General features: G+C 41.3%; 1 protein-coding gene across 10 annotated transcripts in view; it reads right to left on the bottom strand.

The window, feature by feature from the left end:
* The window catches only part of RFX3 (regulatory factor X3), a 286,452-nt gene that overhangs the window by 228,063 nt on the left and 40,750 nt on the right, over window positions 1–17,639 (bottom strand). For 2 of the 10 annotated variants that reach the window (XM_078436060.2, XM_060610160.3), the window contains exon 2: window positions 5,400–5,473. The exons of the other annotated variants lie outside the window; for them this stretch is intronic. In XM_078436060.2, coding sequence (XP_078292186.1) covers window positions 5,400–5,433 — 34 coding nt within the window. In that variant the 5' untranslated portion in view covers window positions 5,434–5,473. The remainder of the gene's footprint in view (window positions 1–5,399; window positions 5,474–17,639) is intronic. 10 annotated transcript variants of the gene reach the window in all.

The raw sequence follows: 17,639 nt of genomic DNA, 5'->3' as shown, positions 1-17,639 counted from the left end.
CCTCAGACTCTTTCTACCCGAATGCACTGCCATTACTGAAGGCCAGAATGATCTCATTTAGCCAAGCAGCTTCATGCCCTTTCATTAGGCCCTAATCTAAATTATACTATAAAGACATAAGGCTCTGTACTTGTGACTGGCTCATGATAAAGGGCACTGGCTGGCCATGTGGCCTGATGAAGTCTTGGGACACAGAGGGTCTTTTTTGGACTTTATCAGTCTTAGAGCAAGCAATTTATTTTGAGCCAGAAAAATAAAATATAATCTTGGGCCATCTGGTTCTGTAACACTCTTTATTTGTTTAGAAAGGTCACTGTTGTCAAGTTATTGAATGTTATCTCTGGAATTGACAGGAAGAGAGAAGTTTCTGAAAGCAGGCCAGGAATATTAAAGCACCGGATATTAAGGTGTAAAGTAGTATTTAAAAGCCTGGGCTTTAGCGTTAAAGAGACTACAGTTCAAATCCCAGCCCCACAACCCACCAGTCCAATGACCTTGGGCAAGTCGCCAGCTTTCGTAATCCATTTTTCCTATCCATAAAACCTAGAGAGTGACACTCTAGAGGGATGCTGTATAATGGTAAAATGATGCAACATCGATACTCCTAGCTTGTGGTTACCACTCAAAATAATTACTATATATTAAATATTATACTATATCATTATATATATTAAATATATTATATATAAAATAATTATTATATGTAATAACTATTCGATAATTGTTATTTTCTGTGTAATGTTTTGTTCTCCTTTTTCTTCAGTTTTGTATGAAACTACAATTTCCATTGCTTTTATAAATGCTTCTCTAGAGGGCAAAGTGGAATTTAAATACAGACTCACAATTTACGCTATGCCTGTCAAATATGTGGATTCAGAGACTAATCCTCACAAAAACCTCATTCTATCTTAAGCGTTTCAGCAATATTCACTACTTTCCAAAATCAAATCTGTGGCAGCCATTACTCTTTTGGGGGAACGACCAGGTGGCTGTGTCGCCGAACAGTGAATAGTAACCAGCATCAAACCCATAGCTGAACATCCTCAGTGGGCTGGGAGCACTGCGTCTTACGGGACACCTGTTATCGTGTCCTGATGCTGTTATGCAATAGTTATTTTCTTTGCATTAGGTAGTCTTCTATTAATGTCTCACGGGCATCCTGAGGCCCAACTACTGCGGGAACAAGATGATCTAGAGTTTTTGTAGACAGACTCGTTAGGCCTGGCCCCTTTGTGAGAAGAGACCGGCAATGTGATTAAAAATATGCAAGTCATTAAAACCTACATCTAACAAGGCAGCTCGATCAAAATTCCATCCAGAATGTTGCCAAAAAGCAGTGTTTTCAATTCAGCAGGCCGGGTTCCAGATCAACTTATCTAACCCCTCACTGACCATCTCAAGGGTGGGCAAAGATTTCCCTCACACGTTGGCACAAATGGCCGTCCTGACGTGTTGAACCGAATTATTCCCACATATGACTGGTTTCCCCAGACCACAGCAGGCACTCTAAGTTAGAGCAAGGCTAGTATCAGGCTGGGAAGAACAAATCCATCTGTTTTCTACCCAGTATTAGCCGCTACAGTTTCCTGTTTGGTGTCGACAGTAACAGGCACACATCTTCCCTATGAACCACTGAGTGAGTTCTCTGTTTACTCCGGAAGACTGACCAAAGACAGGTGGCAGTTATGAAAGACAAACTTCAAGCTCCAAGATCTAGCAAAGGTGGACTACTTGCAAACCAACAAAAATCTAAAACATACACACTGAGTCAAGGGCTACAAAGATAAACAGACCAGGGAAGTCGATAAGCCTAGATGGAAAAACACGTAGGAGTTCTCTTGATCGACCTTCATTTGCCCAACTTAGCTGTATGACACCACACCCTGCACTTCCTCCCCAACCATAGTAAAAGATGCCCATGGCGTGCTGAAAACTCCCAGCCTGCAGAGTCATCTCTGGGGCGCCCCTCACAGGTTTGCTACCAAGAGCTGAGTTGTATGCACCCCCAACACCATTTTGTTCCAAAACCTCATGGGGGGGGTGGTATTGTTAGTGTAATTAGCTAATCTAATTAAATATTAGATAAGCCATGAAAGCAAAAATCAACAGTGTTCTGTCTTTAGAAACTAAATCAAAAGCTTAGGAAAGACTTAAAGGTAAGTCACTACACACTTTGCTGTTGAAATAGGTAAAAGTAAAAAACAGAAAAATGGGCAAAATCTAAAATATAGAATGGTGGTTCTCAAATTTTAGTGTGGAGGCCTTGTGAAAACAGATAACTTAGCCCCAGTCCCTTGGTTTCTGAATCAGGAGGTAAGGGGTGAAACCAGAAATCTGTACGCTAAGAAATTCCTGAGTAAAACTTGGGGCACCTGGGTGGTTCAGTCAGTTAAGCATCTGACTTCCACTCAGGTCATGATCTCACAGTTCGTGAGTTCGAGCCCCACGTGGGACTCTGTGCTGACAGCTTGGAGCCTGGAGCCTGCTTCAGATTCTATGTCTCCCCCTTTCTCTCTCTCTGCCCCTGCCCTGCTCCTGCTCTGTCTCTGTCTCTCTCTCTCTCTCTCTCAAAAATAAACATGAAAAACATTAAAAAAAAATTCCCATGTTATGTAGAGCAGCTGGCCTGGGACCCACACTCTGAGAATCAGTGCTTTTCAATTCTCTAAATTTTAAAATCTACATTAAAGAAAGTGTAAACTGGAAAGGGTTTGTTAGGAATGTAGATTAATGGGAGACTGGTTCCCCACAGCAAACCTACGATACAGGGAAAGGCCGGGGTCCTAATCAGAAGACAGTCTGTTATGTGAGTGATTTAAGATAAAACAGAATGTTAGTGGGATGTATGCATCATTTTTTACGACTGACTGTTTTAAATGACTTTTTCAATTAATGGACAAGCTACGAACATCAAACTCATCAGAAGACATCCGTCAGATATGGGCCATTTAGACACCCCTGGGGTATGACAATCCATTCCCCCCCGCCCCTTCACTGGAAGAAGAAAATTCTAACTTGATAGCCTCCTTGGTCCCTAAAAACACAAGCTCACAGCATCAATGAGTCCTTTATGAAAATTAACGGAAGGTAAGCTCACTGAGGATGGAGTTGGGAGGTCAGCAGGGGTAGCTCCCAGGCCCTGCCCCTCCTCTTCAACTGCAAATCCACAGTAGGAAGAGACCGGACCTGGCAGGCAGCTACCTCTCTATTCCAGCCGAAGGAAGGCTTTTTCTGCCCTGGCAACAGTCCAGCCAATGAGAGAGAGTCATGACCCGGCCACTGAGAAGCCACTCTACTTGCGACTCCCAGTGTATTGCAGGGGACTTTTGGTTTCTAACAGCCCTCCAGAGTCCCCTTGCCTCTACAGAAGACCCTATCTCCCCTTTGTTCTCCAGACTTGCCAATGGTTTGACGACAGCTGGTAGCTCCCAGACTGCAATTCTCTGCTCTTCCCAAATAAACCCATTTTTTGCCGGTAAAGAACTGGCGGTTGGGTTTTTAAGGTTAACGCCTTTAAAATGAAAGCTTAAGGGTGACGGGTATAGAGGAGGGCACCCTTTGGGATGAGCACTGGGTGTTGTATGGAAACCAATTTGACAATAAATTTCATATATTGAAAAAAAAATTTAAAAAACCCACAAAAATAAAATGAAAGGTTAAGTACCACTATCCAATTTACACATGAGATTTCCGACGCAGGGAGGGTAAGAAACATCTCTAGAGGTGCAAGTCAGCCTAGGGGCAGCCTCAAGACTTCAATACGGATCTATCCCCAGATTCAATGTGTTTCCCCCCACCCCCCAATTTTACGACATTGCAGTATAATCTCTGCAAGTGTCCAAGGCAGGTTAGAAACAACACTGGAGTCCCAATCACTCTGAATACCTGTAAAACATGAAATGCTCAAACTGACACAGCAGTGTGCACTAGGTGGATTATAAGCACTGCATCTGTTGTCTTGAACATAATCAAACATCATCTATAATCTGCACAGGATCACCAAATACAGGGCACTGGAAGGTAGCTGGTCTACCAGCACTGAGGCCAAATTTTTGGCAATACAACTCCACTTAGGCAAGAAATCTGTGGAGAATGGATGCCAGAAGGATTCACAAGCAGATGCAGCAGGGCAAGCGAAATAGAGACAACCAATGTTCAGACACAAAGAAGCACATTAGGTACACAACGAAATAACGCATCTACAAGATGTAACATTTAGGGCCTTCTTGGAAACAAGGGCAGAGCCAATCCAGTCATAGTAATCGCTACTTGACGACGCCTTTAAAGCAAGTTATTCATTTTAGAAACTAGAGGAAAACACCTCAAAAAAAAAAAAAAAAAGGCAGCTTAGCTCTGTCTTATAAGGTGGCAATGTGTTCACGTAGTATCATATGAATTCCAGAAGTAAAGAGGACTAGCAGTAAATCAAGCACCTAGGAATGATGAGAACGGCTGCTGTTAAAAACAAAACAAAAAATACACAAACAGAAAATAACAAGTGTTGGCAAGGATGTGGAAAAATTGAAAGGCTTGTGCGCTACTTGTAGGAATGTAAAATGGTGCTGTGATTAGGAAAAACAGCATGGAGGTTCCTCAAAAGATTAAAAATAGAATTAGCATACATATCATCAAGCAATCCCACTACCAGATATACACCCAAAAAAGCTGCAAACAGGATCTCAAAGAGGTAACTTGTACAGCCATGTTCACTACAGCATTATTCGCGATAGCCAAAAGGTGGAGGCAACCTAAATCCCCATCCATGGATGTGTGGGTAAAGAAAATGTGGTATACACATACAATGAAACATTATACAGTCTTAAAAATGAAGGAAATCCTGTCACATGCTACAACATGGATAAACCCTGAGGACATTCGGCTACATGAAACAAGACAGTCACCAAAAACACAGACACTGCATGATTCCACTTATATGAGATACCTAAAGTTGTCAAACTCAAAGAAACGGGAAGTAGATTGGTAGGTGTCAGGGGCTGAGGGGAAGAATTAAAGGGGAGTCATTCTTCAATGGGTACAGAGTTTCAGTTTTACAAGAAAAATTCTAGAGATCAGTTGTACAAAAATGTGCATAGAGTTAACACGATAGCACTGCATACTTAAAAACAGTTAATACGAGTTTTAAAAACTAGGAATAAAAATGCCTGGAATACCCCAGTAAAGTGATAGATAAAAAAGCATTAGAAATGTTCATAAGAACTTGCTTAAGAAAACAAGAGTCTCACAAGATTAGATGCAGTTTTAATCATTGTAACCTCTTAATAACGCTAATTTCTGTAACACTCTAGACATCTGGGACTTCAGTGTGTTATCTGTGGTGGAAAGAAGGTATGCCACATTGGAATTACTCGGAGGTCGTTAAAAATATTACTTATTCTCACCCAGAGAGATGTTCCCAGTTGAGTGAGCCATCATTACAGATGCAACTGTGCTATATTCTTCAACTGTGCTGGGACTGAAAACAGATTGAGAATTTCATTTTTAAGTGATTGTTTAAATCAACAGTAAGAAAATTCAATTTCATCACTTTTCCCAGAATAAGGAAATTACATGTATTGTTTGATATAATTAAACTGTCTTCGTACCACAAAGCTAAACATCGGTTTTATTTTCTGAAGGCATATGTAATACATTATAATTGTGGCAGCTCTACACGACAATGAACAGTCCTTGTGATGAGATTGGCTCTCCACTGAGCTGAGCACCCATGGAGAACAGAATCAACAATATATGGAAAATGCAGATAGAAATACGTCACAAGGCTTCTGAAATACTCTGCCCAGAACATTTCTCCAGTCAACAGCACCTTCCTATGTACATTTATCTCCAGATACATCTTCCCAAGATCTACTCTGCTCTCCAGAGACATTGCTCATCTTTTCTTTTCCGCATTTAGAGGAAGGAAAAGAACTGAATTTTCCATACCCAAGCTTTCAGTGACAAAATAAAGGGTATCTCTCATTTCCATATATTTGCCATTTCATCTCCAGGGAAACAAAGCTACAACTTGAGAACCAAGGGTTAATGCAATCATTTCACACTGAGTTCACCTTGGTGCATCTTCCTTCTACCATGTTTTAAATATCTATGGATATAAAGTACCTGACAGTATTATAAAATTAAGCCCTGTAAGAGGATCCATGAACCAATATGCTCTATTGGTAACATTTCCTTAAGAACAACATGAATAGGTTACTTGACCTGGAAGCTATACGTTATAATCTCTCTTCTACAAAGGTATACCGGAGCTCCATAAATCTATTTCTCAACTCCTGCCTTCTTTTGTCTTAAACATTTCCAGTGTGCCTTTTGCGTTCCCTTGGTCTGTCTTTCACTCTCCTTTCTGAGTTATTTTCTTAGCGGCTGCCCTGGAAATTACAAGGAGTATTTTAACCTTAAACATTCTAGTCTGGATTGACATTAACTTAATTTCAATAATAATCAAAAACTTTCCTTAGATATACTTCCATTTTATTCCATTCCTTTTTACTGTTGTTGATGAGCAAACTATACTTTTACATGTTATAAGCCTGTCAATACAGGGGTTTTTTTTAATTGTTATTATTGCTTTATGCAGTTGCCTTTTAAAACAGGAGAAAGACATTATGAAGACAAAGGCTTTTGTGAGTATTTTTCTGCATATGTCTCATAACTATGTAGTTACTTTACCATTGCTCTTTATTTCTTCACGTGGGTTAGTTTACTGTCTAGTCCTTTGTAGTTACTGCTTATTCTTTCATTCCAACCTGAAAGGAACCCTCCTTAATTATTTCTTGCAGGCAAGTCTGCTAACAACAAATTCTCCAGTTTTTTGTTTGATTTGGTATGTTGTTACTTTGTGGTTGTTGTTGGCGGCTGGTTTGGTTTGATAAATGTCTTTTTTTTTTAATGTTTATTTATTTGGTGGGGCGGGGGGGCGGGGAGAGAAAGTTGCAAGCAGGCTCCAAGAGGCCAGCACAGAGCCCAATGGGGGGGCTCGAACTCACGAGCCCTGAGATATGACCTGAGCTGAAATTAAGAGTCGAATGCTCAACCGCCTGAGCCACCCAGGCGCCCCTCGTTTGGTAAATGTCTTAATTTCTCCTGAATCTTTGAAGGAGACTTTAGCCAGATACAGAATTCCTAACTGGGAGTCTTTTTTTTTCTTTCAACACTTTGAAAATGTCTTCCAGCCTCCATGGTTTCTCATAAGAAGTCAGCCATTCATCTTACTGAGGATCCCTTTTATGAGATTTTTCTCTTCCTGCTTTCAAGATTTCTCTCCCACTTTTGTAAATTTGAACTAGGACGGGTCTAAGTGAAGATCACTTTGGGTTTGGGGTACACGGAGTTTCTTTCATGTGCAAACTAATATTTTTTAGCAAGTTTGGGAAGTTTTCTGCCATCATTTCTTCAAATACCCTGCCTCTTTTGTTCTTCTCCTTCTAGGCCTCCCATTTTGCATACATTGGGACCCTTGATGGTGGGTGACCCACAGGACTCCTGAAGCTCTGTTCATTTTTATCGTCACTCTCCCCCTCACACTGGTTCATCTCTATGGAGCGACCTCTAAGTTGACTAATTCTTTCTTCTGCCAACTCCTATCTGCTATTGAGCAAATCTAGTGAATTGTTCATGTATCGTACTTTTAAACTCCAGAATTTCGGTATGGTTCTTTTTAGGTAATTTCTAGGTTTATGGATATTCCCTTTGGTAAGATACCATTCTCATACTTTGCTTTAATTCTTCGGATGCGGTTTCATTTAGTTCTTTGAACATATTTATAACAGCTCAAAGTCTGTGTCTACGAAGTCCCTATCTGGGCTCCCACGGGGACATCTTTCTCTTGGCTGGTTTTTGCTTTTACGTATCCACCGCCACCCCCCCCACCCCCCACCGTGTGTATGGCACACTTTCCCGTTTGTTACGTCTCACTTTTTCATTAAAAACTGGTCATTTTAGATAATATCTTTTAACAACTGTGGTACCAGAATCCTCCACACTGCTCCAAGATATTTTATCACTGGTGGTGGTGTTGTCCTTTTCTCGGGTGCTGCTCGTTCGGCACTTTGATGAACTAATTCTGTAGGTTCTATAGTCCCTGTAGTGTGTGGCCACGGAGTTTTCCACCAGATTTTAAGTTCTTGCTTTCATTTTTAAGCCTGGCTTCCAAAGAGTCACACGTGTATCTGTCTAACTCAGTGGCCAGCCACTGGTTGGTCAGATTTCCTTAAATGCCTCGCCTGGGTGTCTCCACCCTTTGCCAAAGGCATCTTTGTGAGAACTCACACTCTCAGACTTCTGTCAGGGGATACACGGCCCTAGTTTTCACTTCCTGCTTAGGCAGAGCCTCAAGGTCAGAGGGGAACCTCCGCTTTCCTAGGTCTTTCACAGACACGTGCACAGCCTTGCACATGGCGCAGCCTTTTAGATGTCCAGGAATATGACGGGAGTTTTTCAGAGTTCCCTACAGTTGGCTAATTCTCCCAGATTTCCTTCTGAATTCCTGGCCAGGCTCTGGTTTGCCTCCACGGAAAGAAAAGCCTTAAGCGGTGGAGACACTGCCAACATTTGCTGTTGCTGCGGCAAAGCCCTAGGGGCTTTCTCTTCCCACCGCCCCCCCCCCCCCCCCAACTGAGCAGAGCTCTGAGTCAAATCGAATAGCCAACCGCTCTCTGGGAATAGACTTTTCCCAGGGCGCCGCAAGTTTAGACAAAATATGAACCACGCTCTGGGGAAGGTGCTTTTAATGGGTCTCCAGGAGTGGCCAGATCTCTGCGTCGTGTGCAACGCTGCCTGCTTCTGCTCAGCTGCCAGGCTGGGGAAGGAGGAGAGATGGAAGGAAGCACGAGTTAAAACGTCACGGACCCCGGTGTCCTCCCAGGTTTCAGTATTCTTCTCTCGGACGGAGGATCTGCGGTGCATTCGCTGGCTGCAGTTAACTGCCAGAATTCTGCAGGAGTTCACTTGGGCTGTTTTTACTGTCGTAAACAGAGATCAAGTGCACAGAGGGCCTGACTCTGACCAATGTGGAAGCCAGTCAACTCTGTGATATTTTAAATCTAGTTTCACATAGTTTTTAAGACAAAAAAGCATTTTAACCAAAACAAGTTGTTTAAAAAATTATACCTTTTTAGGTCACCATTTCTTTATCTGGTGGAAACTCAAGAAAAAAAAAATCTATATTACAACAAATAGAAGAGAAGAGAAACTGATCTGAGAGGGATTAAACTGCACAGACAATATCTCACCGTACTGAATCTTTCCTGTTTCGTAACACATGCAAGGACTGAAAATAAAGATGGTCCCTGGTCTTATTCTCTCTTGGCCCCAAAGGCCTCCCAGGTTCTTTTTGGAGAACAGGAACAAGTTCACGTGAGGAAGAAAAAGGCTACTCCGTCGGGTCCTACTTGGCTGACCCAGGCCAATTCCAATTCAGTTCCGACAGGGATAAAAAGAGCCACAGAGAGTGGGAGCGGGAAACGCAGCAGAGAAGAGAAACCAGGGACCTGCACACAGGAAGTGACCTTATCTCCTGAGGTTTCTCTGGAGAACCTCCGCACAGAAAAATCCCGCTTATCTCAGAATCACCCAAGTATCAGCCAGACCCATGTAGTCAGGACACAGCAAGACGAGCTTCTTGAAAGGAAGAGTGGTTCATTCCTATTATCTCCCTTTAACACGGCCTGATATTGGCAAGCCGGGGAAAGTCCAAAACCATCAAAACAGGCCCCAAAAAAGTAAACACCCTTTAGCAAAAACTTTCATTTTCACAACCATTCTTTTCCTCTTTTTCCTTAGCTCTTCTTTAAGATTTTATTTTTAAGTAACCTCTACACTCAGCGTGGGGCTCAAACTTGGCAACCCCAAGATCAAGAGTCATATATGCCCTACCCACTAAGCCAGGTGCCCCTTCTTTTGTCCTTCTTACTGCTGTTTAATCAACTACCCCAAAACCTACCGCTCAAAACAAACAAACAAACAAACAAACAAACAAACAAAAAAGACATTTTATTTGCTCCTAATTCTGCAATCTGGGTTGGGCTCGGCAAGGCAGCTCTCCAGCTAATCGTGCCGGCGATCCCTTGCACGGCGATCCCTTGCACGGCTGCTTTCCACCAGCGGGTGCGAACAGGGCTCGGCCAGAATACCAGCACGACTAGACTCCTCTCTCCAGGTCGTCTCAGGGCCTCTCTGCCCCCACGTGGCCTCTTTTCCACACAGTCTCTCCAGGAAGGTAACCAAGAATCTTCCATGATGGTTCAGGCGCCCCAAAAAACCCAAAAACAAAAGCTACCTGGCCTTCTTAAGGCTTATGTCCAGACCCGGAAAAGCTTTCATTTTGTCACATTCTATTGGTCAAAGCAAGCTACCGGTTCAGCCCGGACTGAAAGGAAAAGGACTTCCCAAGCGTGGGACTACCCAGAGGCGTGGTTCACCGTAACCGCCATCGACCCAACAGACACTGGAAACGTTTCGGCCACTTCCAGGCGGCTGGAACAGGAGCGACCACAGAAACTAGAAAATGGCGAAGCTAAATGAAGGCTGGGCACTTAGATTCCATTCTCTGTTCCTCCCCACACTGAGGGTCAATCTGGGTTCACTGAGAATCTTAATTACGGGTAGGAGGGAAATAGAAACCTAATGAATCACTTACAAGCCACACAACCTGGGACAACTCTACCATTCTCTCACAGCCTCAGCTCCTCAACTGTAAAATGAAAAATTACACGGGCCCTGCCCATCCTACAGTAAGACTAGAGAGGACAAGTAAGACGAGAAATGAGAAGGGACGTCAAAAACCAGAATGTCATATGACAGGATCCTATGTATTGTCACCCCAGCTAGGCTCCATTCTGTTAATAAAATTATAATAATCACAGTTAATTACCCCATATGCCAAACTACCACCACAGCAATGATACAACACGTCATAATGGGCTAAAATTAGGTTATATTGTGTTACTTATAAAGAGTAACAACACTCATACTGACTGTGGTTTGTTATCTAATCACACGTCAGGTGCTCTTACGTGAACTATGACCCTTAAAATAACAACAAGGTAGGTTATTATTCCCCTTTTACAAATAAACAAAAGCCCATGGTCACCCAACTAGCACGTGAAAAATCTATTATAAATGTTTAAAGTATAATAGGCACATGATATATACCTGCTGTCTAAATTAAAAACAAAGCTAGGGCTATCTGGCTTTCAAGTAAGTCTTTCAACTACATCAAAGTATCTCCCTCTCACAATCTCTATTTTTACATACAGCTACTGAAATTGTAATCACAGCAAACATATCTAATTAACAGAAAAAACTGATCACCTTCCTCGTCTGCAACGTGGCTTCCCATCTGAAAAGTAGCTTCATTTTTTTAAAGCTCTAATCTTTAATCCATCTACTGAGACATTATGAGTAATAATGGCCTTATTATAATGTGGGAGTACCAAATGGGAAAAAAAAGTGACACATTTACATACCAAAATGTCTCGAAAACAAACCCCACCAAAACAGCAAATGTTTTTAAATGGCAAAATATGTACAGTATGACCAATAAAGATCTATATCCTTATAGTTATGAAAAGACCTTGAAATTTAAAAGAGGAAGAAAAGACAATGCCCGGCAGGAAAATGGGCTAACAATACAAATGAGCCATCAACAAAAGATCTGACTAGCAAATATACTTAAAAAAAGGGGTTTTTTTTGTCATTAGTAATCAAAGGAATGCAAATCCAAGGGAGACATTTTTCAACTACAGGATTGACAAAAATACAAAAAAAAAATTACAAAGATTAATCATCGTGTAGAGAGCATGTAAAGAAACAAAACATTAAAACACTATTCTTAAAAAAACAAAACAACAACACTCTTCTTGAGAGTATACAATGGCATGAGCTTTCTAGAGAGCAAGCTGGTGGTTCAAACACCATTCAATATGCACCCAGCCTTTTGCCCAGCAATTCCATCCCTCACAACTCATATAAAGGAATTAACTGGATGGCACAAAGATGTATATACAACAATTCATCGTAGCACCAAACTATAGGGTACCACCTCAACGACTAGAGAACCGCTTAACTAAATCGATAACATTCATACAACGGCACCAACATGTTATTGACCACGAAAAAATTGTTGATAGGAGTGTCCAAGTTAAAAAACAAACTGTAGGACCCGATTTTTGAGAGGAAGTGCATGTATTTTTGTGTGTGAAGGGAGAGAGGGCACGCGCATGTGTGAGAAGTACACCCAAGAATGCCAGATGCACTCGCTAAGAGACAAATCCTGAGAAGACAGAACAGTAATCTTGTGAGCACATGGGATGTCATCTTTGAACAGAATGGTGATTCTTTTTTAGTTTCCTCTTTGTACCTTTCTGTATTTTCTGAATGTTTTTCATTAAGCATGTATAATTTTTATAGCCACGACACAATAAAATAAGTTTCATTTAAAATAACCTCAACTATCATTAGCTTGAGGTTCTGTTAACTTTCAACCATTATTACTTTTACGATAAAATACTGATTAAAAAGCAGTTGATGTGGACACTGAATGAAAATTTCCACGTATTCCTCTTTCAAATGACAAATGAAGACTCGTAAAGCCTTCATAGGACTGCTTCCACTCGCAAATTATTTAGAATTTGTAATTTCTTTTAAAACGTCACTTAGAAAAGTGGAGCGGCAATGAAGCAAGCATAAGTGTACTGTATTATGTGTCTGATAAATAACTTGCATTATGTAAAGTCCTGGGCTGATTTGATTCTACAGTTCAAAGAAGAACACCATCGCTTGGTATATTAACTTGGGAGCTTAATAACTTATCCTCATGATTTACACAGTATAATGAGAGGTCTCAATTAGCCACGGGTAAGATTATCCACAACTAATCTTGCTTCTCAGTTTAGCCCTTGTGCCCAAGTGGAAGCAGTGTAGTTATTTGCTTTGTAGATTTCTGTTCTGTTTACTTTGCATGAAGCCAGGATTCTAGAAAAAAAGAAATGCTTAAAATCAATTCTTCGACTTGGACAGTAGATGGGCAAGTGGCCAGCCACTATCCTCAGGGCTGAGAGTCTGAGTATCATCCAGATATACCACCACCCTGTCCTCCACCAGGGAACTTTGGAAACTCTGGGGGCCGTTTTGGTTGTCACATGACTGGGGTGGGGGAGAGGTTCTAATGCCATTTTGGCCCACAGATGCCAAAACATGCTGCAACACAGGGTACCCCACCAAGAACTGTCCCGTTGACAAGGACAACAGTGTCCCTGTTGAGGGACCAATGATTTTCTTGCGCAATGTTATATTTCTAGCCTACTACACAGCAGGCATTAAATAATTATTTGTCGAATACAGCTAAAACAAGCAACTGCCAGCACTGAGATACAAATAATATAAAATAACGAGGAGTGACAATGGAGAAGCCAGACCCACTTTGACCTGAGTCAGACTTCTGTGGCTAGGATCCATTACACTCAGGGAAATTCTACGATGAGACACGTCTGTACCCAAAACATGCAGAAAAGCCTAACAGTCCACACCCAAATACAGATGATACGAGGATTATCTTCCACCATAGATATCCAGATATAGGTCTTCCTCTGTGAGCAAAGATCAGCAATTCTGTCAACTCAAGACACACGGGTGCCAACTGAGCTCAATCTTGCCTTGGCAAGCGGATGGCAAAAAGCATGTGGCTTCAGAGTAAGACTGTGGCCTTTAACTGTGGTTTTGCCATGCATACCTGAGCAGTTTACTTCACATCTTAACATACCATTCAAACCTTGGCAGTTTACTTCACATCTTCGAAGATCAGCCTTCTCATCTATAAAGTGGCATAATAAGGGGCGCCTGGGTGGCTCAGCTGGTTAAGCGTCCAACTTCGGCTCAGGTCATGATCTCACGATTCATGGGTTCGGGCCCCACATCAGGCTCTGCGCTGACAGCTCAGAGCCTGGAGCCTGCTTTGGATTCTGTGTTTCCCTCTCTCTCTGCCCTTCCCCAGCTTGCATTCTGTCTGTCTGTCTCTCTCTCTCAGAAATAAACAGTAAAAAAAAAAATTCGCAAAGTGGCATAATGAAACGGGTTCACAACCCCCCATGCTAAGCCCCTGGGCCAGATAGGTCACATGACTCGGAATCTTTTTTGTAACTTTGGAAAGTAGTATCATATACATGTAACACCCCAGGTGTGTCTAGGGCAGCAACATATAATCATACACATTAATGTTTCCATCGCTAAACAGATGAATGTTCCATTTGTGGGATAAATAAAGACCCTTAAGGAGCCTTATCTCCTTCAGCTCAGGTTCTGCAGCTAAATTAGCTTTCCCACAAACTTAGGGAAACTGGTGATTTTCAGAGCCTGTGGAAATCCGGAAGTGCGTATTAGGGATCACGGATCTGTAGTACCTACTTCCCTCGAAGAGACAACATGAGGATTAAGTTATTATACACAGAAGTTACTTACCCCAGTGCCTGACATACAGGTAGCACTTCGTATTGGTCATTGCTGTAAAATGTTAACTAGTTACTAAATGAGATACCAGGTGATGCAAGGTGGCTTAAGGGATTCGGCTGACTTGTGTTAGCTGGGGGCCAGGCTGGGCAGGGGAGGGGGGGGTGATACAGGGGTAAGTACAGGTCAGGAGGTAACCGAAGACAATTACGCTAATTAAAATAAAACAAAATGACAATTTACTGCCCCTAAATTGCAAGAAAATAATGCATCTGTAACACTGACCTCTTAAGTAAACATTTACTTCCTTTTGATAAAAGGCAGTTTCTCCAGGAGGTAAGATCTGAAGATACTTAATAATTTCTGCTTCACATGTGGTTTCCTACTTGCAACTCTAAACAGCGTTCTTCCTACAAGCGGGTCTGATATTGAAGATTTTGCTTCAGGCAGGACCAAAAAAACCCCAGTTTCTCCTTAGCGTAAAAGATTAAAATTAAAAACGCAGTGAAGTTCTTGTCGAGCATGGCAGGATTATAGCAAAATTTGGGAAGTTAAATGGTAAGTGCAAGAAGTATGTTAAACCCACCTCCCAAACGAGGGAAGTTCAGTTTACCCCCTTCTCCCCTCCCTGTTCTCTTGGTTTTCCTGATCCAAACTCCTAGAGACGTTAGAGTCAACGGAGAGAATGAAGGGAACTATCACTTGTTAAGCACCGCTTGGTGCCATGTATCGGTGATTTATTTTCACAATTACAAGGCGACCGTCACTCTCCTCATATTAATAAGAATATTGAATTGGTAGGTGGGTAAACCATGATTCAAACTCAAGTGAGACTAACTCAAAACCCCCCAGGCTACTTGGGACTAGACCCCCCCCCTTACCAAAGGAGAAAGCGGCATCCTCACTTTCTTGACTCTTGCCTTCCTTTGTATTCTTTACCAGATATTTTTGAAGTGCACGCAATAATGTGGGACTTATATGATCTCTCAGAGTAAAGACATTGTCGTTCTTTCTATGATCCCAAATTGAAAATGTACTTACGATTTGATCTGGTCTCTCAAACACTAAGGGGATCTCCATAAATTTCAGGCACTGTCTTTAGTGTTAAGAGCATATTTACATACGTATTGCATGGTTCCAATCAGCAGCATAATTATAATCAAAGAACCTCCAGCTTGGCAGAGATTTTAAGGATAAAACATATATTTAGTTGAATCACCGTTCTGGTCATAAAGATTTTTATGGGGTATGACCTCCCAAATATCCTTCTATTGCCACATTAGAATTTAATGATCTTTTCAAGAGGGTCTTCTTTATGACAAATCAGAATCACCCTTTCTAGAATTTCAGCTCATTCTACTTGGGTCTGACTTTCAAGGAGACGACTCAAGGCACTAACATACCTGTCATTTTACTTTTAGCTGAAAGTTTGCAGCACAAATTAAAAAGTACAAATATATTTCAAGACAGATTTCAAGGTCTTTCTCCCCCTTCTTCCTGTAAACTAAACAAGTGACTTCGGTGACTCGAACCTTTCCTCCCTCCTGTCAATGCCCATTCATGCTGCCCTTTCCAGTATCTCTCCAATTGTTCTGCGTCCCTAATGAGCTTTGGGGAAAATAATGGAACATTATTAGTTTAAAGTGTTCAGCTTGGTAAACTAAGAGCTCAATGACTTAAGCTATAAAAAAAAATACTCCAGAGTCATGCTCATTTTTAAAAGTACAAAACTGTTGACCTATTTTCAATTTGTGGAATGCTATGATTTGAGTCTAAACAATTAGTCTCATCTTGAATTTGTGTGATTAACTTTTAACTGTTATTAAATTTCATGACGCCTTGGGTGGACCACTGAGGGGATTTATTTTTTATTTGCAGATAGGTAATTGCATAGGCTGTTACAGTAAGGTTTAAATGCATACTTGAGGAAGATGGAAACGTATTTGGAATCTATTATTGTCAAAGACTCTAGAATGCTATATGATGAAGGAACCGTGCTTTAATACTATTAACACTGTTACTACTAAAAATGCTACTATACCCTAGAATTTTCAAGGCTCTATACACACACAGTAACTAATGGAAACCACTTTTAAGAGCCACTGTACTTACCTGCCAGACTTGGGATTATGAAATACATTCAATATTTTAAATTGTATAAAAACTGATAACGCTTATCACTGTCACTTTATGGACAAGATATAATTAATACGGACAGTCTGCATTTGAGTTTTTAATAAATTTGTCTATTTTTGAAACTATCCTATTCTATTTTTTTTAATGTTTATTTTTGAGAGAGAGTGCACGCGAGTATGGTAGGGGCGGAGGGAGGGGGACAGGGGATCCCAAGCAGGCCCTGCACTGACAGCAGTAAAAGCATGAAGCAGGGCTCAGACCCACAAACCGTGAGATCATGACCTGGTCTGAAGTTGGACGCTCAACCGACTGGGCCACCCAGGCGCCCCCAAAACTATCCTACTATTTTACAACCAATTCTCATTGGTCCTGGTAAAAAGTGTATCCTGTGTGCTGTGTTAATTCAGTAAGTACTGGTGAAGGAGAAACAGAAGTAAAGAAAAATGCCAAGAGGCTAATCTGTGCTTCTGTCTCCACAATGCCAGTAGGCAAAGAGGTATGTAACCTCGATCCACGAGAGGCACAGTTTGTCGTTCTAATTTACAGTCCTTGCCCAGAGGGAACCAGTGCAGAGCAGTAGCTGTAAAGCCCGATCTTCTAACGAACCTGCCTTTCAGGCCACCACCATTCCCAAGCATGGCTCCTGAAGAACTTTCTGACAAGAAAATATAACGTGAAAATTACTAACACAGTGGATAACAATAGAGGAAGAGTCACAAGATCTGGGTTCAAATTCCAGATTGTCTATCTATTAGCTCTGGAACCTTCAAAGGTGTTTCTTAACCTCGATAAATCTTAGTTTCCACACCCATAGCAAGGAGACAACCCCCACCCCATACAATGGACAAGCTGAGATAAATTAAATAAGATGCTGACCACACAAAACAAGTTTGTAAGGTGTGATCTGCTAAGTAAAGCATATTATATACTATATATAATTATTACATATACTATTATATATTATTATACGACATATATTATAATTACTGTCTTACAATCTATGTTATAATGTAAAAACAAACATTTTTCCTTCCTACCACTCC

Source organism: Panthera onca, chromosome D4, assembly GCF_046562875.1.
Source record: "Panthera onca isolate mPanOnc1 chromosome D4, mPanOnc1 haplotype 2, whole genome shotgun sequence".
NCBI classification, from domain to species: domain Eukaryota; kingdom Metazoa; phylum Chordata; class Mammalia; order Carnivora; family Felidae; genus Panthera; species Panthera onca.
Note: the sequence above shows the minus strand (reverse complement) of the source record. Positions and strands in the feature narration are given on the sequence as shown.